Genomic DNA, 24,707 nt, shown 5'->3' with positions numbered 1-24,707 from the left:
CGATACCAAGACCTTTTTGCGATCAATCACAGGCTCGAAATAGAAGAGATTCGGTCAAAATCACATGGATGTCGAAGTATGATCGTCACAGTCTATCGGCTAACTTAAGCGAGTTGAAATGTGCAGCGGCGCGTAACAAAACTAATTTTAAAGCTTCCCTTCTCTCCAACTAACAAATCTGTTAAATATCCCACAATGGCACGAATTCCCGCATATTTTCTCTTTCTTTAATCCTTTGAATAACTCAGTTTTCGAAGGTTGTGAAGTTCTACCTGTATTTAGACAATTAACGATATATACTCGGTCATGGAGAAGTAATGCTTTTACTTATATCCCTAAGCGAAGTAGAACTGTTACTTATTAACGTTCATTTTTGACTCCATACGCACATGCCCGCTTAGTTACGCACCAGTTGCCTCCTTCTTACTTCATTTAAACGTTCATTACCTCATATTTCAATAAGGCTTTAGATCTGTAAGACGTTGACGACATTAGGGCCTGGAGAACAATCTGTGTTAGGTGCAACATAGCAAGTCCTCTCCTATGCCCACCATCCTGCTGCTTCTGGAAATTTCAACTTTTGTGATGCTTCTTTTTTGATTTTTTCTCTTTTAAATATGTGTAGCTTTGGTTGTTTATATTTGTTAAGGTGGATTCAATGTGGTTAGCTAGCTAGGATGAAGTGGTCTTCCTGCCCATATTTTTATATATATGAGTATCGTATTCTAGTTGGGGCGAAGCTAAATAAATAAAATAAGATAAATAACAAACTTCAAAGTTTTGACAGCAAAACGTCAAAGTTTTCTCGTCCAACCGTAGCGTTTTCATTCATTGCTGCACGGCGAGTTATTATTCAAAGGACGAAAGAAAAGAAAAGAATGATGACTGATAGCAGAAATATTGAAGAGGTTCTGGCCGAAGTAGACCTTGATTCGCTAAAATATGTAGCTGATATTGGGGAGAACGGGTTTCGTTCCACAGCTAGTGTCAGTTATCTTACCGAAGAAGACCTCAGTCATTTTCCCGAAGGGCCTTACAGACTTCATACTTTTTTATCATTTCTACGCCTTTTTAAGTTTGTACGTATACGTAGATAAATATTTAAAATCGCTCTTGAAACGACTGTGGATAAACAAAGATTATGTACCTACCTATCTAGCCAATAGGTTTTTTAAATTCCCTCACTTCTTCATGACCTTTTACTGACCAGTGTAAAATTCACTGACCAATGTAACATTTTCTTGACCAAGGTAAAATTTCCTTAACCAACTTATTTGAAAATATGATAAATAAGTTGTAATGGTCTCCTCTCAACCTTTTATTTATGCATGCAGCAAGTCACATGCAGTGCACAAAATTTTTTTCTGAGTTCCTAGATGTAACATGCAAAAAAAGGTTTATTCTCCCGAAAACCAACATCAACCTGTCCTTTAATTACATTAAACAACATTCTACCCATTCTACAGGTAACGAAAACAAAGAAAATTAGAGAGAAAAAAGAAAGTGTATGATTTCATTTAAAAACAGATTTGAACTTGCATTCCAAAGGGAGCTAATGTTCAAATGTTTGTACCAGCGTAATCATCCGTTAAAGAGCTAACTCCCTACCATGTTGGCAACGGGAAGTTAAATATCGAGATATTTATTAATTTATAAGTTTAGTAGTCTTAAACTTCTACAGCAACGTGAAGAAGGCAATAATCAATGAAATATGTAAAAAAAGAAGAAAAACAAACTCGCACACACGTCCATATCCACGCACATAAATCCGCTTACTTTTAGAGACTATATGTATTTTGTATTTAGTTCATTTTGACTACATATCATCATATATTTTTTTCAATTCTTTTCTTATGATCTAGTTGCACCACTGAGCTTTATTTCAAGTGTAAAATCAACAGAGGAAATTATCCTGCTGTTACATCACTAGTTTTTACGCCGATAATTGCATGTTGTCCTGTGAAGGGTGCTTAGAGAAGATCACGTTCAGGAAACATTGAAGACAAATCACCTACAATCGCAGCAGGCTTTCCAAAGATCGAGTGCTCTCGTATGATTTATCATAATCCGGTCCGAAATGTTTCCAACACGTGTACATCATCGACTTTTTCAATCAGATAATCTGAAAAGGAATTGATGATTTCTTACTAACTAGTATAAGTACCCTCGTGTCATGTGAATAACTTGGCATCCATATTTACTCATAATTTATTTCGTTAAGCGACTTTTCCCTTTTTTAGATTGCGTAGAATTCTTCTGTGTATTTCCGTTCCAGCATCAGCAAAAAGGTTATCTCTATTTTCATGTATCAAGACACGATCTCTAAGTTTTGTTAAAACCATAAGACGTTCAAATTTTTGACTCTTCGAATTAGCAATTTTAATATTCCGAGAGTTCACAGTGTAAAATAATTTGTTTTCAATAAGCTTTAAGGAGAAGCTTCACAAATGAGAATGAATGAACTCTAAAACAATAGGAAACAGAAAAATTCGGGCAAAATGAGAGTCGCCAAATTAACTGACGCTTTTTCTAATAAGGTATTTTATTTTAAGCATTTATCGGAGACGATCTGTTCAGCTGCTGCTTTAAGTTATTCCGTAATAAAGGCTTCTAAATGGTGCACTAGTTGTGACGTAGGACGTTGTTCAAGCACTAAAATATATAGTTCATCAAAGTTTTAGCTTGATCTCATCAGGAAGTATAACCAATACATTAGTCCCTTGTAATGAAACGAAATTTTAATGGTTCATGCTTCATATGTATAAGTGTGATTTACAATAATTAAAATCCTATCTCTTGAGGAAAGCTTTTAAGAATTAATTCCTCATTATGGATCCACAAAGATCTACCTTTTCAAGCACAGAATTCCTAATAGTGCTCTTGAAAGATCGGATGACATTAGCTTTAAAAGGAATGAGGATAAAGGAAATCAAAGTAAATTGTTTTGGTTAACAGGAGGATATGTACAATATGATGTTGCTTTTCACGATTTTTTTAGGACTTGTGCGCAATATTTTGTTGTTTGGATGTTTGTGGAACAGTCCGGGAGAGCAAATTTTATATTCTAAACTGTGTTTTCGCGCGCTAATTTCGCTTAGGAAACAGTTGCAGCGGAATTGATGGGGTTAGAATGCTGGAGAGAAAATCGAAATCCCGATAGAAATCTGAACCACATTTTTTTAAACAGAATTCATTAGATAATAGTTTCATATTAAAAGCACTCACCATAAGTGTATTTTTATTAGTAGCCTCTACTACAGTTGAGATACTGATCTTTTGTGTGCGAAACTCTTACATAATAATCGTCAGTGCGTGAAAATGTTCCTTTCTTGGAAATGACTCGTCTATCTCCTATTCACAGACTCCATTAGTGTACAATCCATCATGATGAAAGACTTTGAGAAGAAATCTCAACTGTATAACTGCTTAATAGCCTCGTCAGTACTGATAAGTCAATTCTGAAGGCGATATTGTGTGTAGAGATAAAATTTAAAATAAATCAAAACACTACTTGTGCAAGGCTGGTTAGCACTATTTTTTTGCGAGATTTTATGAGAAAAAAACTCTTCAAACAAGCATAGAGAGTTAATGAAATTTATTATGCTGTTTCCCTCCAGAGAAGTCTAATCAATGATAAAAGATTTTGCATTTTAAATCATGACGTTAATGAAGATTAATACCACAACGCGGCCTTCTTCTAGGAATGAAAAATATAGATAATAATGACACGGAACGTAAGCGCCATGTTGAGTTGTACATCATGAGATTATCAGCCGTCGCTTACTCGATGCTGTCTAAATTCAAAGATGCGTTTGAGCGCCCTTCGATATACCGGTAGTCTTAAACAATAAATAAGTGGGTCAAGAGCTATTTTGAAGAAAAATATGATGATAGTAGTCGACCATGCTGTTCGTAAACCCTTATCCGTGGGAAATAGTCTCTGCCCGTACACTGAGATGTGCCATACAATCATTATCGGCACACCAAGAGCCGTAACCGTAGCAAGCAATAATAGATTGGCTCGCGTAAAATTTCTGTCTCTCACGCGGACACAGCTTGCGTTGGAGCTTATACAATCTATGGCGCGTTTCACCTGGCGCAGATATTCCTTCCCGAGTGCGGCATAAACTGCACAGAGAAGAAAATTGCTGGGTTGAAATGCAATGTGTAGTTGTAGTACATCTACCATTGAGAAAGAGACTCCCATCACCAGCAGAGAAGGGATAAACAAGGAACTACACGTAATGATTGCGAGAGCAATTCCTGTTGTCTTTTTGGTGACGAGGCCTTGTTGTTTATGAGGCATCTTCACGCCAATGTATTGACACAACGATAAACCCAGCATCGACAGATACGACACGCTTGTGGTCCAATAAAATAGAAAGAAGCCAGCGTTAGACAATATTTCTTTACCCGAAAGATCTAAAGCTCCATACCTAGAGCTGATCTCAATCGACAAAAGCGGACCCGCACCCAAACCATTAAAGAAGTTAGCGAACACCATTCCAAAAACGAATGTGGTGGCCGCTGTACGGAATCTCTTGAACGGATCTTTCCACAGTACAATCAACATCAAAGTGTGTCCAAAAATGATTAATAGCGAAAGTAAAGAAAGTAAAACCACCACGATAAAACATTCCACATTTTCTTCACTCATAGCTTGTAGAAGATACAGTTTCCTCGTCTAATCCCGAAGAAAACCAAACATCATAGCGCTCGTTTTTAGCCGAGAATATTGTAAATGGTCAGAAATGCAATATTGGTCCTTTTGAGTGAAACCATTCTGAAGATTGCGTTTATGACCGCTTTTCACTTGAAAAGTGACGTTGCTAAGCAGCAAAGAAAAGAATGCATACGAAATAATGAAGAAAAATTTAATTTGAAAAGCTTTGACAAGAGACAGGTGTTAAATCACCAATGAAGACAGAGCTTTGAGATTTGCATGTACTTAAGCAAAACAAAACTCCGGTCATTTTTTCGAAATATTGCATGGTTCAGTCCTTAGGAAAAGAAAAAAAAGTGGGTGTCTACCCTGCCGAAAAAAGAGAGAAGACATTAAAAAAATACTTCATCATAACAAGGTATCAAACACTGCTTGGACCTTATATTCAAGTTTCCTTTCTCAAAATGGCGGAAACTACTTTGTTATTAAGACCCTAAGTTAATTGAGTTCAGCCTTACGTTGGAGAATTAGTCTTATGAGCTTCTTGAGTATCAGAGGTTTTCACTTCATGATTTCTCTTCACTTTTCCATCGCGAAATGTTTTTGAAAGCATGTTACTTCGATCATAAAATGTTTCAAAAATATACTCAATAAATTTTTGATTTATGGATAATTCTGTAAATATGGAGGATATGTTTTTCTTTTTTTTGGTACTGGTTGTGTTTTCACTAAGACAATTTGGCTCGATGAAACTGCGTTGTTTTGAGGTGAATGAAATGTTCACTACAGAATAAGAGAGATGGTGAGTTCTGAGCTCGGTAAGAAGAGAGAGAGAGAGAGAGAGAGAGAGAGAGAGAGAGAGAGAGAGAGAGAGAGAGAGAGAGATGTTTTTCGCCTTTAACGAGCGTGGGATTGCTTAGGGTTAGGGTTAGGGTTAGAGTTTCCATGAGGAATCGAACCTCAGACCTTCGGATTCCGCGCTCCGATGCTCTACCACTGAGCCACAGAGACTCTATGGTGAGCTAGACGAAACGGCACTTTTGTAACGTTGATATGGCACTTTCGCAACGTTAAGTGGCACTTTTGCACCCCTCAAGTGACACTTTTGTAACTAGTGGCACAATTCTAACGTACCTTATGGCACTTTTCTAACTTCACGTGGCACTTTGTTAACTTTGCATGGCACTTTTGTACCATTGTGGCACTTTGGCACCTTTATGGCACTTTGGCAACTTTCATGTGCCACTTTGGGAAAGTCAGGGTTACATGTCATTATTTTTGTTATTATTTTCAGAACCTAACCTTCATAGTGTTGTCAAATCTGCAACCTCTTTTCATGGTTTACACACTTTATAATACACAGTAGGAATATCACAAAATGCTCAAATATAGAGTAAAACACGAAGGTGCAGGAGAGAGGTTTGAATACCAAGAATTGGCATCATTTGTATGGCAATTTCACAACTCGTTATCGTTTTTATAACGCGCGCACCAGTGTCGTTTATCGGCGCTCTATTAACTTTGATAGTTGACTTGGGCCTTCTTCTTTTTTGCCGGAACATAAGATAAAGCTTTGAAGCAGTAACAACATTTAACGACTCGATTTCTGGAATACAATAATCAGGCTTCTAGATAGAAAAAATTCGGATCAATGGTCGTTTCTGGGAAACTGCCCACCTACCCCTCCCCTAACCTAACATTAAAACTTACTTCTTTCTTTGGGCAAAATGTTAGGTTTGGGGAGGGGTAGGTGGGCAGTTTCCCAGAAACGACCATTAATCCAGAAATTCTCTGTCTCTTTTTGTTATTGGGAGACGTTGTTACGATTGCATTTGCTTGAGCCCTTACGGATAGAAAATGCCCAGCAAATTTCCTAGTTCCAATTACCTCAGGCCCTCACGATTCACGTTGGGGAACGTTTTAGTTTGATTGTTATCAGTCGTCAATTTAACTCACGCTATTTCGTTCAGTCGTTATTGAAAACACTGCCTTCGGCAGACAGGCTCAGTCTCAATTCAACATGCAGCACATTCAGTCGTTCGTATATTTTATTTGCTTTCATTTTAGTCATTCTTTATTTCCCGCGCCTGTTTGATTGACGTCTTTAATTTTGCAACGCAGCATATTACATGTCAACGGGAGCATTAGTTTTTAGTCGCGGATTGTATGTCACTGTTATTTCTGCTTTTAATTTCTCCCTCTTTTCTTCCCCTCAACGTCTTAGCCTTGAAATCCTACCCCCGCCACCCTGTAAATCTTCTTTGGGCATCTTTCTGATCGATTTCTCAGTTTGGCTCCTCTCGTGTTCTCGATCCGCCCTTTCGCTTGTTCATTAAGATGGCCGGATTCTCTGGCTTTTGATTCAATCTGTCGAGGTGCAAGGGAGGAATATTAGGGGAATAATTAAAGGAGCTACGTCACGGAAATTTTGTGGATAGTTGGTCTAAACTGCTCTGAAATTATTGGTAGACTACTTAACCCAGAAAAACATCCAGAGAAAAATAATAAAAAATAAATAAATTTGCGGAAAGAAATAAGACCTCTATTATTAATTTCGATTTTTTGATGGCCCGAGGAAACAACTTGAAAAGTTTAGCCTAAATTTTTCACCTTGTAATTCATTTCCATCTAAGCCATTCGCAGCCAAAGACGGTTGTAAGCTGTTTCAGTGCTCTGATATAGCAATTGTTAATAAAAATGGCAGTTATTTTCAGGTTTCCTACGACACCAATGCATAATTTGGCTGTTTAAAAATTTGTTAAAATCCCTGACAAAGCCCCTTCAAGTTGTATAGTGTCTATCGCGTGTCCCCTTCGTGCAGAACGCTTACCCTTACAATGCAGTACTTAAAATGTTTCAAAAATTGTTCATGGTGTAAAAAAAAATTGCTTCAGTGTGTGGCTGTAGCTGCAGCATTAGTTGTCTTGGAAGCAGCCATCATTTTTATTATTATTTATGGGCTAGCATACTCAGATAATCTGGAAATGGTGTTCAACCCTGATATTAATCCATCATCCAACAGCGACTGATTCACCTTGGGAATTACTGTGCTCTTGCGATGTTGTGCAAGACATTCCACGGTGCCTTCAATGAATTATTTGAGGTTTTAAATCCACGCAAAAAAAAAATGGTTATTAGAAAATTGAACTTCTTTTTTTAAGCTCGACGTCATTACTTTGTCGGTAAAAAGAAACAAAAAACGAGCAAAAGCAACAGCCAAAATAAATAGACCTATAGGTAAGCTGAAACAATCTGACTTCTTTTAATTCTGACGACGTTGTGCAATTTTCTATGCTCGATGAAAAATTCCTTGCCGCCCTTGCCTCTCTGACACAAGTTGTATTATTTTCAGTCTTCAAAGGAATAAAAATTCAGTGAGATTACCTCAAACATTTTAACTACGACACATTCATGCGAGTGTGCTGACTAATTCGTGCATTTTTCTCTTAAGTGAGGAATTTTATCACAGAACGGAGCTTTTCTGCAGTAGAGATGCTTAGAGGTCATTAACTATTTAACATTCGCTAAAAACCGAATAACTGCCTGTTTTATTATAACAAGCAAACTTAACTGAAGTTTGAACCCCTTACTTCCCCCGCTCATCTTTCTTTATATGCATATTTGGCGCTAAAAATAAGCGGCCGATTTCCCGGAGTTTTATACCAGCTCATGGAAATTGGACGACTGGGTATTTTATTATGCTATAAAGTCAGTAGAATTCTAATATTATCAAGTACAAAATATGGTGTTTAAAACTTCCCCTTGACAACAAAATCAGTCGAAACACCAAAAGCATGTGTATGGAGGATGAGCAGGTTTTACCTCTAACTGCAGGAATGGGTTATAAGCTGCTAGCTTGGAATTACTAGCAGAACAAGATATATACAAAGAGAGTTTATGTGCAAAAGGATTTGAAATCAGTCGCTGTGCAAGGTCATTTCTCCCTTTGTCGCAATTCCTAGCTCAATGTTACCAAATGTGGCACTTTTGCAACGCGGCTTCGCAACAAGACATGGTTCCAAAAAAGTGGCTGTAATTGCAAAACCACGCAAGCTGAAAAGCTGTAACTTGGTGAACATAATGCTAAGTAGACAAGGTCAAACATAATAACGTTTCAGACTTTTTCCTCAAATGCCTTGACCGCAGTAAAACATTCAAGTTCAAAGAGTAAACTTTAGGCCTTTTTCGAAACGGTAAACTTGAACGTAGATGAAAGTTTATACTATTACACCCGACTTTCTGCCAATCTCTTCAATACCCTGTTTAAAATTGGCGGAGTGGTCGGGGGAATATACCAGCGTTTATTAGTCTCTCATCTATCTATTTATTCAACATAAAATTGGATTGTTCCCTTCTTTTGTTTGCGAAACCCCGATCACTGGCACTTTTGTACCTTTTTTGATATAAAAAGCCATCTAAGATAAAAGCATTTTAAGTTGTGGACGTAAAACTCTGGACAAACATGCACAGTACTCTGCTATTGTAACTCCTAGAGTTTCATTGAAAAGGGCAAGATTTTGAAGAAGTTCTAACAAGGGAGAAAAAAGGTGACTAAAGTGCCACACTTTTCGTCTAGAGAGAGCGAGGTCTATTACGAATTCGAAGTTCATGTGACACGCGTTCCGCATACTGCTAAGATCAGCAATGTTAATAGAGTCATGTTTGTAAATAGAATAGCAGAGATGGTTGTTTTTTATTCTTGTCACGAGCGTGGGATAAAAAAAATCTTTCTCTCTTTCTTTACCGAGCTCAAAGCTTACCATTTCTCTTATTCTATTTACAAACATGAACTTCGCCCACTCTAGAGTCTCTGTGGCTCAGTGGTAGAGCATCGGAGCGCGGAATCCGGAGGTCTGAGTTCGATTCCTCATGGGGACTCAGAATCTTTTCTTTGTCCCACGCTCGTGACATGTTCATGCAATTTGATATCTCAACGACCGTTCGTGATTGGCTGGTAGAGACTTCAATACCACTTGATTTTTCTTCTCATATTCTCGTATTTTCTTATTAGGCAACTAACTATTTGTCAATGGACAGTTTAGAGTTGGTATTAAAAAATCATTTTCCCACATTTTCAGTATGTGGTCCTCGGGATCATTGTCAACAGATTTTCAAACTGTTTCCTGTTGTGAAACCTCTCGTGAGGCGTCTATAACAACTGTAAGTTCAAAATTCTCTTGAACAGTTTTACTGCTGACAACTTTGGAAGTTAAAACTAGGGCAGAAGTTTCAAAAATCGTTCCGTTTAACGTTTTATTCAATAATGAAAAAATCCATTTTGAATCAATTCAAATATCGTTCTTAGTGTGACCAAACCATTTATATAACTATGCCGGGTGCTTTCTATCGCCGGACATTTTTTTTGTTTTTGTTCTGTCTTTAGCTGCTTCCAGCCACCGCAAAACGTACCCTGAACAGATGAAATGACGCACGTGATAAATGCTAAAACAGGCATAAATTGATGCTGATGTCTTTTTTAAATTTTCCTTGTGTAATTTTTTCTTTTTCATCAAATTGCTTTCTGCTTAAGATGTTTTTTGTAGTAAGTCTTAGCCTAATAAAACAGTAAGCCAGACGGTGTGTAATTATAAAATACACTCAAGTGTCATCTTCATTTCGGAAAATTTTAATCAGCTTACAACCTTTTTACGGGCAAACATGTATATATAAGAAAAAAAATGAAAACATGCTTCTAATTAACTTGTGCCGTAACCTCGATAGAAAAAAAAAAGTTTCATTAGAAGGATGTAGCTAGGATTGTTAGAGATCTACACTTTCCAATCATTTCTTAAAAGTTACTCAAATGGTTGAAATCGCTTCGTAGTAAACCTCTACCTCATCTGCGCAGAAAGAAGAACTTCCTGTCCACATATAATTGTTACAATATGGACTGGTGTACGAGTGACAGCTGAAGTAAGAACTATAGCTACTGCTTGCATAGCTTGCAACGTAAATATCGTGTCCTCCACCGAAGGTCGGGCCGTAATTATAGTAGCTGTATGTGGCATAAGATGGATAGGTGTTAACATCCTTTTTAAAGTATCCGTATCCGTAGTAGTTTTTAAGAGAGTAGATAAAGGCTCGTGTTGAATAGGTGTATCCTTGGGACCCTGAAAAAAAGCAGCAATTTAATTTTTATGACTTATAAATCTTTACAAAAGTATCTTTCTTTTCTTTTTTCTTAATTTTTTTCTTGCTTGAAGCAACATCGTCAACTCTAACCAAAATTTTACCCATTTTGTATTTACTTTAAGATTTTAAAACCAGCAGAGGAGATTTTTTTTCCAGATTTAATAGAGAGTTTCGGGATTCATCGTCTCCGGAGAATTTTAGAGTCGAATGAGCTTCGGGAATGCTTGAATACTTAATGTAAGGACGTCAATGGAAAAAAATTTGAATACCTCGGAAAACTCACAGACAAGAACGTCGAAATTACGGGTTTCAAAATAAAAAAAATCGTTTAGAATTCCAAAACTTTAAATTTAAACACAAATTCCTCACTTTGAAATCCAGCTTCAAATCCATAAAATCTAATGAAACGTGACTAAAGCGGAACGTTTTCACTTTTAGAGGTCCGCTAATGTGTGGCAAAGTCACCATCAAGAAAAACCTCCACAAGTTAAACCTAGCAAAAAAGCACAGTTTTATATCACGTGTAGTAAATTGTCTTTTTCTTCGATCAAATGTATCGACTAGGTAATCATTGTTTGCCAGGCGTTACCTAAAAAAAACTAGAATTGAACATTCTAAATTTGTTTTGATAGATTGCAGTGGTAGCTCACGTACATTGCCATGACTTATCAGTATAACCACCAAATATGTAGCCATGAGCACGAATTATGGTCACAGTGGGTCCAAGGTTATCGCACTGGCGGTGAAATGTTCGTGAATACCATCCATTCTGAGAAGCCCTGTAGCACCGTCTCCAGTAACTTTTCGACGCACTCTGCAAGCGGGAATGAAGCCAGGAATTCAGCTGGGTCATTTTACTTGTGTCTCCACCTATGATATATGAGTCATCGAGGCCACCTGGGAGAAAAAAATTTAACGGAAATGTCAATAATGTGTATGCTGTGTTAACGTCTGACAGATAAAGCACTAGTGACAGAAGAATTACTAAAATCTTAGTTCACTAAATTGAAAGAAATCTGTCTTTTCCACGACATGAATTAACAACCTTCTTTCAGTGTTCGGACATTTTTCGGCGGATATGATCGGTCCCGACATGCCAAAAAGTTCTCCGAAAGCGAAGCAGGAACTCATAATCTCTGGTTTCAAACATAAGAGAATATTCTCAAACCACACGTAAGCTAGCTATTAAGTCATTATCTAGCATGTGTGGAGTATAGGGGAAGTTTATGTATAAACTCAGGCTTCTGGAGTAGAGCTCAGCTTATCTTTTTAATGCCTTGACCAAAAAATGTCATCACGTTATCATAATGAACACCAAACCACATGCAAACAAACCCCATGCCGTCAAACGTCACACATCAAATTTCAACTCACTTCAACCAATCAGCTGTTGTTCTCAAAATAGCTGTACGCAGTAAAACGTACTAAATTAGATTTAAAAAATTATCTTTGGAAAAAGAGTTATGTTTCAGGGATAAGTTCTCTCTGTTTACCCTCTCTCATATCCACCACACATTTTTTGGCATCGCGTGGAAAAAAAACTTTCATCAACAGCCTACCGCCGACTTTCAGAGCTTTGATCGGGCAAAGTGTGAAACCAGAGGGAACGTCACCAGAAAATTATCACGAGATATATTCCCAGGTTCAGTTAAGGTATATTCGATCACGTGGCCCAATTAAAACACTAGCGCGAATTTCATTAAGCTTCATATTAAGGGTAAGGTATTGGTGCTCATTCTAACAACCCAGACACTCGAGCTCATCTGATTTAGCAAGAAGAACCTCACAGTGTGGTAAATTTCTATTCCATCACAGTTTGAAAGTGCCCATATACACTCATCTCCGGTTATAGGTAGCGTGATAGTAAAACCAACCGGGCGAGGGGCCCGTTTTTCAAAGGTCCCGGTAACCTAACGGAACTGAAAAGAAGTTCTGTTTTAATTTAAGATGGGGTTTCAAATGTTTTGAAAATCATGACACAAAACGATAAGTTTAAAAAAAACCCAAGGTGGACTCGTTAGGTTCCACAATTTGCTTCTCTCTTCTTAAAATCTTGATTTTTAAATATGGCTTAGTTACCAGAACTTTCGGGAAACGGGCTTCAGGGCTCAAAACCAAGACCCATTGGCCAACGTTCCTTTCACAAACCAATGACGGAAAGACTATTAAAGTCCAAACTTACGGTTAGCATAGCACGTTTTTCCATTGCCATAGTAGTGAGAGCTATGGTCACACTCGCAAGTAAAAGATCCTGGTGTGTTTGTACAATTTGCGTTGGCATCACAGTCATGACTGTTGAGTGTGCATTCATCGACATCTAAATGATAGGAGAAAGAACACATCTTAAGGTTTGCCCGAGTCAATGAAAATATCCCTTTTATCACTAAGGTCTTTGCGGTGTCACAGGGAAAGTGAGTGATGGAGAAACGTTTGTTAGAAATAATTCTCCTAAAGAAGTATTTGACCGCTTGCATTGCATTTAAAAAAAACCCGATTAATTCAAGCAAAATATGAATAGCAAATAAATTATCTTCTGCAGAGAACTTGGTACTTTACCCCGGCGGACTGTTTATGCCTCATCAGCTTTCCTCCGCTTTGGTCAACTGCACTAGCTACAGAGTCTTGCACACCCGAATGATGGCTTAAGATATTTTAGAATACATTGAAAAAGAAATACTGAAAACAATTAATTTTATTCGAAATATTAATTGTTAGATACGAAAGCTTGTTCAAAAACGGCTGAGGAGAAGAATGGAATCCTCCTATAGCCTAGTAAATGTACCTCTACAAGTGTTTCCATCTCCAGTATAGCCGTTTATGCAACTACAAGTATACGATCCATCTGTGTTTTGACACGTTGCACTGCTATCACACCCATTACTTATAGAACATTCATCTATATCTGCAACAGGAGCGGTAAGAAAAAACGTGAGGGACTCCAACATGCCCAAAGTGTTCCTTTTACGCGGAAAGCTACAGGTTGCTAACCCCTTCCATCTTTCAATACATTAAGTACAGTGAATTGATAAGAATTTTGTCAAGTTTAAATGGTCTTATAGCAATAAGGCATTAATAAATGGGTCGGTTAATCAGATCCCTCTGTCCATCAGTCAGTTATTCAGCAGTTGGTCATTCTGTGTTTCGATCGATCGATAGATCATATATTCAATTAATCAGTCAGTCAATCAATCAATCATCAATCCATCCCTTATCAGTACATTAGACGGCAAAACTTCATAATTTAAGCATGACATAGGGGGTTCTGAAATTTTGCCATGTATTGATTTGCAAATAAACTCGGAACACATTATTGCAGTATTTACGCTTGGCTAAGTTTCTCTGAGTGACAGCCTTAATGAGGGTAAATCCCCTAAAGTAATACCTGCACAACTCCAACCATCACCGCTATACCCACTGGCACAATGGCATTTATACGACCCGTGTGTGTTCGTGCAGATACCATTCTTGCTGCAGTCATGATTATTTCCTACGCATTCATCAAGGTCTTGAGAAGAAAAGGTGATAAAAAAGGCAAAAAAAGAAACATACTAAGAAACAGGTTAATTAAAATAAAGCGTAGTGAAAAGGGATGGGGGAGGTTTCCGATTGTAGCTTTGTTAGTTTTCCAAACCCTTTTTTTTTCAGCATTCCATCTACTATTTCTGAACCAAACAAGCATTCCGAAATTTTTCTCTCCAACAAGAAAATATCCAAAGCTGATGCATTATTTGACTGATACGGACGTGCAAAATTACAATTCCCTTACCCTCTGAACACGTGAAGTTATGGCAGCTTCCGCAGCTTACGTCATTCCATTCAAAACTATGTCCAACTCCTAGGGTATGAACGCAGTCCTCGTCTAGTCTGAAATCATTAGGTTGATTTGGAGCCCAATATGTGAAGTTGCTTGACTGGTTACCAGCCCAAACAAATGTGCCCTCGGCGTCTCTGTCATTCAGTCCGATCCAACCCTTCTCTCCATTTAGACGGTGCTGAACGTAAACATTTGCTTCTTGAGTTTTAATGGCGACCAGGTTGGCATTGTCTCTTTGGCAGGTATTTTGAGCTTCAGTCCAGTTCTTGCATGACTGACTTGTGAAGTAGCAAACACCAGAGAAGTATGACCAGCCAGGCTTACAAACGTCTTCACCGAACAACGCACCATACGAAAGAAAAATGAAGAACAAGAAGAAACAAGCCCTTAGTATTCCTGTTCGCTGACCACATGTGAAATAAGACAATCACTTTGTTTTTGTCATGTAAAAGTACTCACCAGCTAGAATAACATAAGATACGGTAACAGGATCATGCTGATCAGCAAACAGCTCCTTGAGACAAATACGAAATTCTGACTTCTTTATATGCTGAAAATTGAGTCAAGAAAGGCTGTCGTGAGTAAAAGTTGACATCAGGAAATATCAACATAAACATTAAGGATAGGGTTCTGCTGAAACAAGTGAACTCTTATCTGCATCATGCACATTAGAAAATACTCCTTCGAACATCAAAAAGTAAAGAATATAAACATAAGGACACCTCTATCCATGCAGCAACAGACGTGTAAGTTGGTTTTAAGTTGTTTCCCTTTGACTCGTGATTTGGTGTAACTATTATTGTAGGCTCTTTGTCATACGACTTTGAAAACTGCACGTCCTGCAAAAAATAAGGCCAAAATGTTGTATTCAAAACTGTCAGGTAAGCCAGCAAACAAAACGACAGATGAACTACTAGTAAGAGTGACAATTGGTTACTACGAGCCGTGTCAACTGTACTCTGGGTATTTACGATTAACATGCATATTTGCTACCTACCTCGCAGAATGCGCCATTGTAGTTTTTAGAAACCGAGTTGTTGTTAGGGAACTCGATATTTTTACTTTCGGTAAATAGTGGGCGATGTATTGCTTCGAAAGCCATCCAGCTCTTAAAAAAAGATGTTTAAATAAAGTTTTAAAATGATGTTTATGTATCATTAACCCAGAAGCATCAGGAATTTCGGTTGAAAGGTTCGTGGGAGGGTTCGTTTTGTTTGTTCAACCGGCAGGCCTCTGAGAATTTTGGAACTGCAAGAAGGTAATCGCTGAGGAAACGATTTTCCCTCCAAAGTGTGGGCAACTCTTGAACAATTGTTATAAATAAATCAATTGTTTCCTTAAAAGTTCAAATGTAATCACATCGAAACAAATTCTTAAGAAAGTAACATAAAATAAACAACTACAAAAAAAAAAAAAAGAAAAAAAAAGTGGACCTATAAAAGAGATTGCTAAACTACGAATTTTAAAACCAAATGAAATAGCCATGTGAGGATCAATCAGCAAGAGGAAAAACTCATATGTGAAAATACAAAATACTATTATAACGAAACTTGGTCACCATAAGCTTTGATTTTGGTTAATCGTTGAGTGGTTCAAGATGCTGAAAGTCCACATACCACAAAAATGTCTTCATGGAGACCATCGTAATTTTGCAGTTCACGGAGACAGATATAGAATGAGGAACTGGTGGCATTTTCTATCCAAAGACTTGCGGCGTCGTGCTTGTAGGCGGAACTTACGTGATCCGCTGTAGCCAGAACGATAGGTTTTGCAGCGAATTTACCCTGGTTTTGATTAAACAAATTAACATTTGTCAGCTGTTTATGAGGGAAAATGAAATGTTCTATTTGTAGGACTCGGTCATTTTTATTAGCTAAAATGATTTTTATTTCATTATCTGAGATGATGCAAATTGTCAAACATAATCATTATAAACAAAAAGGAAGCTCACACTGGGTAAGGTAATTTTTTGGCATTTCGTTCCGGTCCACCATTCTGGAATCCGTGTTTTTCCCGCCACACCTCCGTTTGGAGCACCTTGGTAAGCCATCCAGTCAACGAACGCAAATTCTTTAGTACCACGGTCATTTCTGCCTGCAGACGTCACACAAACCTATAAAAATGAATAAATGAATGACTGAATGAATGAATGAATGAGTGAAGGATGAATGGGAAACAAATAAATCGTGTTTCCGCCTTTTTCGCTATTGGTAAATGATATCTGCACGACACCCTCAAATGCAAACTAACTTGAACTTTGAGGGCCACCAGTTTGTCAGTTATTTTAATTACTGTTAAGCGTTACCTTCATAACATAATTCTCCTACTGATTTACTTATATACTTACTAACTCAATGGGACGGAAATTTTACAAAAAATGAAATAAAAAAAGGGGTTTTCAGAGTACATTAGTGCAGTCAGCGAAGAGTTTGCAGTATTTAGGTTGATAGTTTCGATTCTGCTGAATAGTTACCTAGAAATACACGAAAAGGAATAAAAACAATGTGTTTTTAATTGTTTTGCTTGTTACAAAAGTTTTGGTTTGGTTACAGAATTTGATAGCAAATCTGAAATACCATTAACATTATCGATATTTTTTTAAAGTCATTTTATTATTACTCACCTTAAAATTTTGGTAATTGACATTTTCCACCCAAGAGACGGTGGCTTCGTGCACGAAGTTCTTTCTGGTGGAGTTCCAGTGATTTGTTGTGATCTGAACATGCACCTGTTTGTCCGGATAGAACGAAAATGGTGGGAAGGTCACCAGCTCGCAAGCTGTGTCAGCCCAGGAAACATCTCGTTTAAGTTCAACTCGCCCACGCCGGACAGGAAAACCTAAATCAGCACCGATAAAGAAGACCATGTTATACAGTGTCAGCAAGCATTGTTTAGCAGCTTTCCACCCCACATCAATTTAAAATTTTGTGATTACAACATGCTGAAACACCACTTAACTGACAACCCTGGAACACATTATATGTCAACGGAGGTTATAACCAGCTATCACAATCACTTGAACTATCATATAACTGTTATTTATATTGCAACTCCTTATGGTATTCTGATGACAACATCACAATGATTTATATTCAATTAAAAGAAAATGAACAAATAAGTAAAGTTTAAGTCTCACCAGTGCAACTTCCAGGATGATACAGAGTATGGTTTCTCTTCCGCCTGCACATTTCCAGTTCAAAGATACACTTGTTTTTAAATGTGGTAGAGTTGGATGAACACACTGGCTCCTCGTATGAAGGACAGTTTTCTTCGCACACACAGCGAGCGTCAAATGCGTCGAATGCCTTGCAGACAGCAAAGTGTTCACATGTAACGTTGATGCACGGGTCAGGCTCTTGGGATAGCATTAAATATAATGATACAGTGAGCCTTTTTCCATTTTCAAAGCTTCCGTTGGAAGAAGAATTTTTAAGACAAGAAAAGATTGGGTTTTTTTTAGACATTTTTCACTTGTGATAACCCTTTAAAACCCAGATCAATCACCAATTCCTAAACATGCCTCGCTGTTTGTAACAATCAATGGGTAAACCGCTTTCAAAAAATCTCTCTAATGCTTACCTCCAATGACAGCGTAATCTACTGCTATTGGATCGTGATTCCTACTTATTCCCTGGCTGTCCTTGACACAAACCTTAAACGCCGATTGACTGACTTCCTGCGAAACAATGATTAAAAACAAAAGAGAGAGGTAAAGGAAAATTATATTCACCCAATACCATCCCTTTAAAGGATGTTATCCCAAATGATTTCTGACCTAGAACCTAATTTAAAAGTTTTAAAGACAACATGTTACGGAACTTTTTTCACTTCTTTCAGCCTCATTGCCTATTTAGAGCTCTTTCCACTGCCTGACCAATGTGATATGATGTTTTGAGACCAAGTAATAATATGAAAAAGAAAAAGTAAAACAAAACAGCAATAAATATAGCGAAAAAAAAATCAAGTGGCAAGCTGACATGTACCTCCATCCAAACGTTCATCGCGTTGTGACAACCATCCGAATCACTTGACGACGCACAGGTGGAGTTTTCGTAACCTCCGGATATCAGGACAACAGGTGGCTTGTAGAATGAAGTTTCAAATTTCAAATCCTATTTTTTTTTAATTAAAAAAAACGAAATTGTAGTCTACAGCTCTTTTTGATGGGCTAGAATAACTAACTAGGCGATAGGCATAAACACTGATCATAACGGTATCAGCACTATTTACAAGGGCTTCCTCCTTTTCAATATAACTGATTCATTTTGTCCAAGTAAATAAGACTACTGTTAAACCTGTATGAAGAGATATACTTAAGTTATTTGAGAGATTCGGCTTTGGGTGACCGTTGAATAAAGGTGGCAGACAATAGAAACAGAACTGTTGGGACTCAAGGGTGACCACCGGCCGCTTAGGAGAGGTGACCCCTCAATAGAGGTGAAAATTACAATGATTAAGGAGGAAAATTTTCGGAACTTTGACAACCGATCGCTTAACGCAGGGTGACCGCATAATACTTTGTTCTCTTCGCAAACTTTCCCTCGCCAAATCCTCTCAAGAAAACAACCTAAAGCTTTAGTAAAGTAATGGGTAAGGGAAAAATGATTTTTACCTGGCAAAAAGCGTAGTTATTTTCCTTTAATGGAGTCCCTAATCCAGCAAAATTAATTTTCCCTCGCTCAGAGAAGTTCCAGTAGGAGGGAAGGGTGTCGTATGCAATCCAGTGCTGACGAGAACAAAAGAAAAATAAAATGAATAAAAAGTATGGAGGAGAGAGATTACAATGATCTCAAATAGTGAAAGCAATCTACGTCGTGCAAAGATATATAAACTAAGCTGGTATAGTCAGCAACGAAAGAAACCAAAAAAATTAACAAACAGTAATAGGCTAATTAACACATGCAATTTGCACGATGGTAGTGAATTTACGCCGGTTATGGCCCAAAGTATGCGTGCTTCTCGATTGTACTGAAATTTTGCTGTCAACTTACCACTTTTAGGTCTGAATGGATGCCATCAAACGCCATTAACTCTCTCATACAGATATGAAACTCGTTTTTCTTGACATCTTCCAGCCAAAGATTCATGGAATCATATGGTCTGTTCGTATGCTTATGCTGAACAGTAATAAAAATTTGAGGCTTGCTCTTAAAACCCTGTGAAGAAAATTAGAGGGAAATAAATCAGACTTATAACCAGGATAAAACGTTAACCTTCTTTTTTACAGTGGTTAGTAAAGCAATGTGAGAATATCAGTATATATTGGTGACGAGGAGATATTTTTCAGTTCTTTTCCTGCTGGATCCATTTAAATTCCCGAGATAAATTTTTTCTTCACATCTCATTTCTTTACATTTTTGCCTACCTCGTGACTCTCTTGCTTACCTTGAAAAATCTCAATCCCTTTCGAGGGACAGAAGGGGATTTTTTGGACCGTTAAATTTGAGATTTCGCTGACGAAACGATTTTCCCTCCAAAGTGTGGGCAACTCTTGAACAATTGTTATAAATAGTTATAAATAGTTTTTTTCTATTTTGGACGAACAATTTTAGAAGGCTGCTTTGTGACAACTAGTGTACAATCCATCATGATGAAAGACTTTGAGAAGAAATCTCAACTGTATAACTGCTTAATAGCCTCGTCAGTACTGATAAGTCAATTCTGAAGGCGATATTGTGTGTAGAGATAAAATTTAAAATAAATCAAAACACTACTTGTGCAAGGCTGGTTAGCACTATTTTTTTTGCGAGATTTTATGAGAAAAAAACTCTTCAAACAAGCATAGAGAGTTAATGAAATTTATTATGCTGTTTCCCTCCAGAGAAGTCTAATCAATGATAAAAGATTTTGCATTTTAAATCATGACGTTAATGAAGATTAATACCACAACGCGGCCTTCTTCTAGGAATGAAAAATATAGATAATAATGACACGGAACGTAAGCGCCATGTTGAGTTGTACATCATGAGATTATCAGCCGTCGCTTACTCGATGCTGTCTAAATTCAAAGATGCGTTTGAGCGCCCTTCGATATACCGGTAGTCTTAAACAATAAATAAGTGGGTCAAGAGCTATTTTGAAGAAAAATATGATGATAGTAGTCGACCATGCTGTTCGTAAACCCTTATCCGTGGGAAATAGTCTCTGCCCGTACACTGAGATGTGCCATACAATCATTATCGGCACACCAAGAGCCGTAACCGTAGCAAGCAATAATAGATTGGCTCGCGTAAAATTTCTGTCTCTCACGCGGACACAGCTTGCGTTGGAGCTTATACAATCTATGGCGCGTTTCACCTGGCGCAGATATTCCTTCCCGAGTGCGGCATAAACTGCACAGAGAAGAAAATTGCTGGGTTGAAATGCAATGTGTAGTTGTAGTACATCTACCATTGAGAAAGAGACTCCCATCACCAGCAGAGAAGGGATAAACAAGGAACTACACGTAATGATTGCGAGAGCAATTCCTGTTGTCTTTTTGGTGACGAGGCCTTGTTGTTTATGAGGCATCTTCACGCCAATGTATTGACACAACGATAAACCCAGCATCGACAGATACGACACGCTTGTGGTCCAATAAAATAGAAAGAAGCCAGCGTTAGACAATATTTCTTTACCCGAAAGATCTAAAGCTCCATACCTAGAGCTGATCTCAATCGACAAAAGCGGACCCGCACCCAAACCATTAAAGAAGTTAGCGAACACCATTCCAAAAACGAATGTGGTGGCCGCTGTACGGAATCTCTTGAACGGATCTTTCCACAGTACAATCAACATCAAAGTGTGTCCAAAAATGATTAATAGCGAAAGTAAAGAAAGTAAAACCACCACGATAAAACATTCCACATTTTCTTCACTCATAGCTTGTAGAAGATACAGTTTCCTCGTCTAATCCCGAAGAAAACCAAACATCATAGCGCTCGTTTTTAGCCGAGAATATTGTAAATGGTCAGAAATGCAATATTGGTCCTTTTGAGTGAAACCATTCTGAAGATTGCGTTTATGACCGCTTTTCACTTGAAAAGTGACGTTGCTAAGCAGCAAAGAAAAGAATGCATACGAAATAATGAAGAAAAATTTAATTTGAAAAGCTTTGACAAGAGACAGGTGTTAAATCACCAATGAAGACAGAGCTTTGAGATTTGCATGTACTTAAGCAAAACAAAACTCCGGTCATTTTTTCGAAATATTGCATGGTTCAGACCTTAGGAAAAGAAAAAAAAGTGGGTGTCTACCCTGCCGAAAAAAGAGAGAAGACATTAAAAAAATACTTCATCATAACAAGGTATCAAACACTGCTTGGACCTTATATTCAAGTTTCCTTTCTCAAAATGGCGGAAACTACTTTGTTATTAAGACCCTAAGTTAATTGAGTTCAGCCTTACGTTGGAGAATTAGTCTTATGAGCTTCTTGAGTATCAGAGGTTTTCACTTCATGATTTCTCTTCACTTTTCCATCGCGAAATGTTTTTGAAAGCATGTTACTTCGATCATAAAATGTTTCAAAAATATACTCAATAAATTTTTGATTTATGGATAATTCTGTAAATATGGAGGATATGTTTTTCTTTTTTTTGGTACTGGTTGTGTTTTCACTAAGACAATTTGGCTCGATGAAACTGCGTTGTTTTGAGGTGAATGAAATGTTCACTACAGAATAAGAGAGATGGTGAGTTCTGAGCTCGGTAAGGAAAGAGAGAGAGAGAGAGAGAGAGAGAGAGAGAGAGAGAGAGAGAGAGAGAGAGAGAGAGAGAGAGAGAGAGAGAGAGAGAGAGAGAGATGTTTTTCGCCTTTAACGAGCGTGGGATTGCTTAGGGTTAGGGTTAGGGTTAGAGTTTCCATGAGGAATCGAACCTCAGACCTTCGGATTCCGCGCTCCGATGCTCTACCACTGAGCCACAGAGACTCTATGGTGAGCTAGACGAAACGGCACTTTTGTAACGTTGATATGGCACTTTCGCAACGTTAAGTGGCACTTTTGCACCCCTCAAGTGGCACTTTTGTAACTAGTGGCACAATTCTAACGTAACTTATGGCACTTTTCTAACTTCACGTGGCACTTTGTTAACCTTGCATGGCACTTTTGTACCATTGTGGCACTTTGGCACCTTTATGGCACTTTGGCAACTTTCATGTGCCACTTTGGGAAAGTCAGGGTTACATGTCATTATTTTTGTTATTATTTTCAGAACCTAACCTTCATGGTGTTGTCAAATCTGCAACCTCTTTTCATGGTTTACACACTTTATAATACACAGTAGGAATATCACAAAATGCTCAAATATAGAGTAAAACACGAAGGTGCAGGAGAGAGGTTTGAATACCAAGAATTGGCATCATTTGTATGGCAATTTCACAACTCGTTATCGTTTTTATAACGCGCGCACCAGTGTCGTTTATCGGCGCTCTATTAACTTTGATAGTTGACTTGGGCCTTCTTCTTTTTTGCCGGAACATAAGATAAAGCTTTGAAGCAGTAACAACATTTAACGACTCGATTTCTGGAATACAATAATCAGGCTTCTAGATAGAAGAAATTCGGATCAATGGTCGTTTCTGGGAAACTGCCCACCTACCCCTCCCCTAACCTAACATTAAAACTTACTTCTTTCTTTGGGCAAAATGTTAGGTTTGGGGAGGGGTAGGTGGGCAGTTTCCCAGAAACGACCATTAATCCAGAAATTCTCTGTCTCTTTTTGTTATTGGGAGACGTTGTCACGATTGCATTTGCTTGCGCCCTTACGGATAGAAAATGCCCAGCAAATTTCCTAGTTCCAATTACCTCAGGCCCTCACGATTCACGTTGGGGAACGTTTTAGTTTGATTGTTATCAGTCGTCAATTTAACTCACGCTATTTCGTTCAGTCGTTATTGAAAACACTGCCTTCGGCAGACAGGCTCAGTCTCAATTCAACATGCAGCACATTCAGTCGTTCGTATATTTTATTTGCTTTCATTTTAGTCATTCTTTATTTCCCGCGCCTGTTTGATTGACGTCTTTAATTTTGCAACGCAGCATATTACATGTCAACGGGAGCATTAGTTTTTAGTCGCGGATTGTATGTCATTGTTATTTCTGCTTTTAATTTCTCCCTCTTTTCTTCCCCTCAACGTCTTAGCCTTGAAATCCTACCCCCGCCACCCTGTAAATCTTCTTTGGGCACCTTTCTGATCGATTTCTCAGTTTGGCTCCTCTCGTGTTCTCGATCCGCCCTTTCGCTTGTTCATTAAGATGGCCGGATTCTCTGGCTTTTGATTCAATCTGTCGAGGTGCAAGGGAGGAATATTAGGGGAATAATTAAAGGAGCTACGTCACGGAAATTTTGTGGATAGTTGGTCTAAACTGCTCTGAAATTATTGGTAGACTACTTAACCCAGAAAAACATCCAGAGAAAAATAATAAAAAATAAATAAATTTGCGGAAAGAAATAAGACCCCTACTATTAATTTCGATTTTTTGATGGCCCGAGGAAACAACTTGAAAAGTTTAGCCTAAATTTTTCACGTTGTAATTCATTTCCATCTAAGCCATTCGCAGCCAAAGACGGTTGTAAGCTGTTTCAGTGCTCTGATATAGCAATTGTTAATAAAAATGGCAGTTATTTTCAGGTTTCCTACGACACCAATGCATAATTTGGCTGTTTAAAAATTTGTTAAAATCCCTGACAAAGCCCCTTCAAGTTGTATAGTGTCTATCGCGTGTCCCCTTCGTGCAGAACGCTTACCCTTACAATGCAGTACTTAAAATGTTTCAAAAATTGTTCATGGTGTAATAAAAATTGCTTCAGTGTGTGGCTGTAGCTGCAGCATTAGTTGTCTTGGAAGCAGCTATCATTTTTATTATTATTTATGGGCTAGCATACTCAGATAATCTGGAAATGGTGTTCAACCCTGATATTAATCCATCATCCAACAGCGACTGATTCACCTTGGGAATTACTGTGCTCTTGCGATATTGTGCAAGACATTCCACGGTGCCTTCAATGAATTATTTGAGGTTTTAAATCCACGCAAAAAAAAAAATGGTTATTAGAAAATTGAACTTCTTTTTTTAAGCTCGACGTCATTACTTTGTCGGTAAAAAGAAACAAAAAACGA

The 24,707-nt window shown here is 37.9% G+C and overlaps 3 protein-coding genes across 3 annotated transcripts; all 3 read right to left on the bottom strand.

Annotated features, from left to right (window-relative positions):
- Nucleotides 1–3,769: 3,769 nt before the first annotated feature.
- On the bottom strand, nucleotides 3,770–4,679 carry LOC131779588 (uncharacterized). Its single transcript, XM_059096154.2, has one exon. The coding sequence runs from the start codon at nucleotides 4,655–4,657 to the stop codon at nucleotides 3,770–3,772; it is 888 nt and encodes a 295-aa protein (XP_058952137.2). The 5' UTR covers nucleotides 4,658–4,679.
- A 5,594-nt stretch (nucleotides 4,680–10,273) lies between these two features.
- LOC136278088 (uncharacterized) lies at nucleotides 10,274–19,760 on the bottom strand. The gene is made up of 17 exons (XM_066161331.1): nucleotides 19,601–19,760; nucleotides 19,222–19,335; nucleotides 18,593–18,721; nucleotides 18,189–18,285; nucleotides 17,746–17,964; nucleotides 17,233–17,447; nucleotides 16,561–16,722; nucleotides 16,226–16,393; nucleotides 15,607–15,717; nucleotides 15,332–15,448; nucleotides 15,069–15,159; nucleotides 14,562–14,939; nucleotides 14,178–14,300; nucleotides 13,578–13,697; nucleotides 12,978–13,112; nucleotides 11,450–11,692; nucleotides 10,274–10,773 (listed from the first exon to the last, which is right to left on the bottom strand). Exons 1-17 carry the CDS (start codon nucleotides 19,694–19,696, stop codon nucleotides 10,463–10,465), a joined length of 2,829 nt encoding a protein of 942 aa, XP_066017428.1. The 5' UTR covers nucleotides 19,697–19,760; the 3' UTR covers nucleotides 10,274–10,462.
- Nucleotides 19,761–20,582: 822 nt separating this feature from the next.
- Nucleotides 20,583–21,492, bottom strand: LOC136278207 (uncharacterized). The gene has a single exon (XM_066161664.1). It carries the CDS (start codon nucleotides 21,468–21,470, stop codon nucleotides 20,583–20,585), a length of 888 nt encoding a protein of 295 aa, XP_066017761.1. The 5' UTR covers nucleotides 21,471–21,492.
- Between the last annotated feature and the right edge of the window lie 3,215 nt (nucleotides 21,493–24,707).

This window comes from Pocillopora verrucosa, chromosome 14 (assembly GCF_036669915.1).
Source record: "Pocillopora verrucosa isolate sample1 chromosome 14, ASM3666991v2, whole genome shotgun sequence".
NCBI classification, from domain to species: domain Eukaryota; kingdom Metazoa; phylum Cnidaria; class Anthozoa; order Scleractinia; family Pocilloporidae; genus Pocillopora; species Pocillopora verrucosa.
This window is presented reverse-complemented; position numbering and strand designations above follow the sequence as displayed.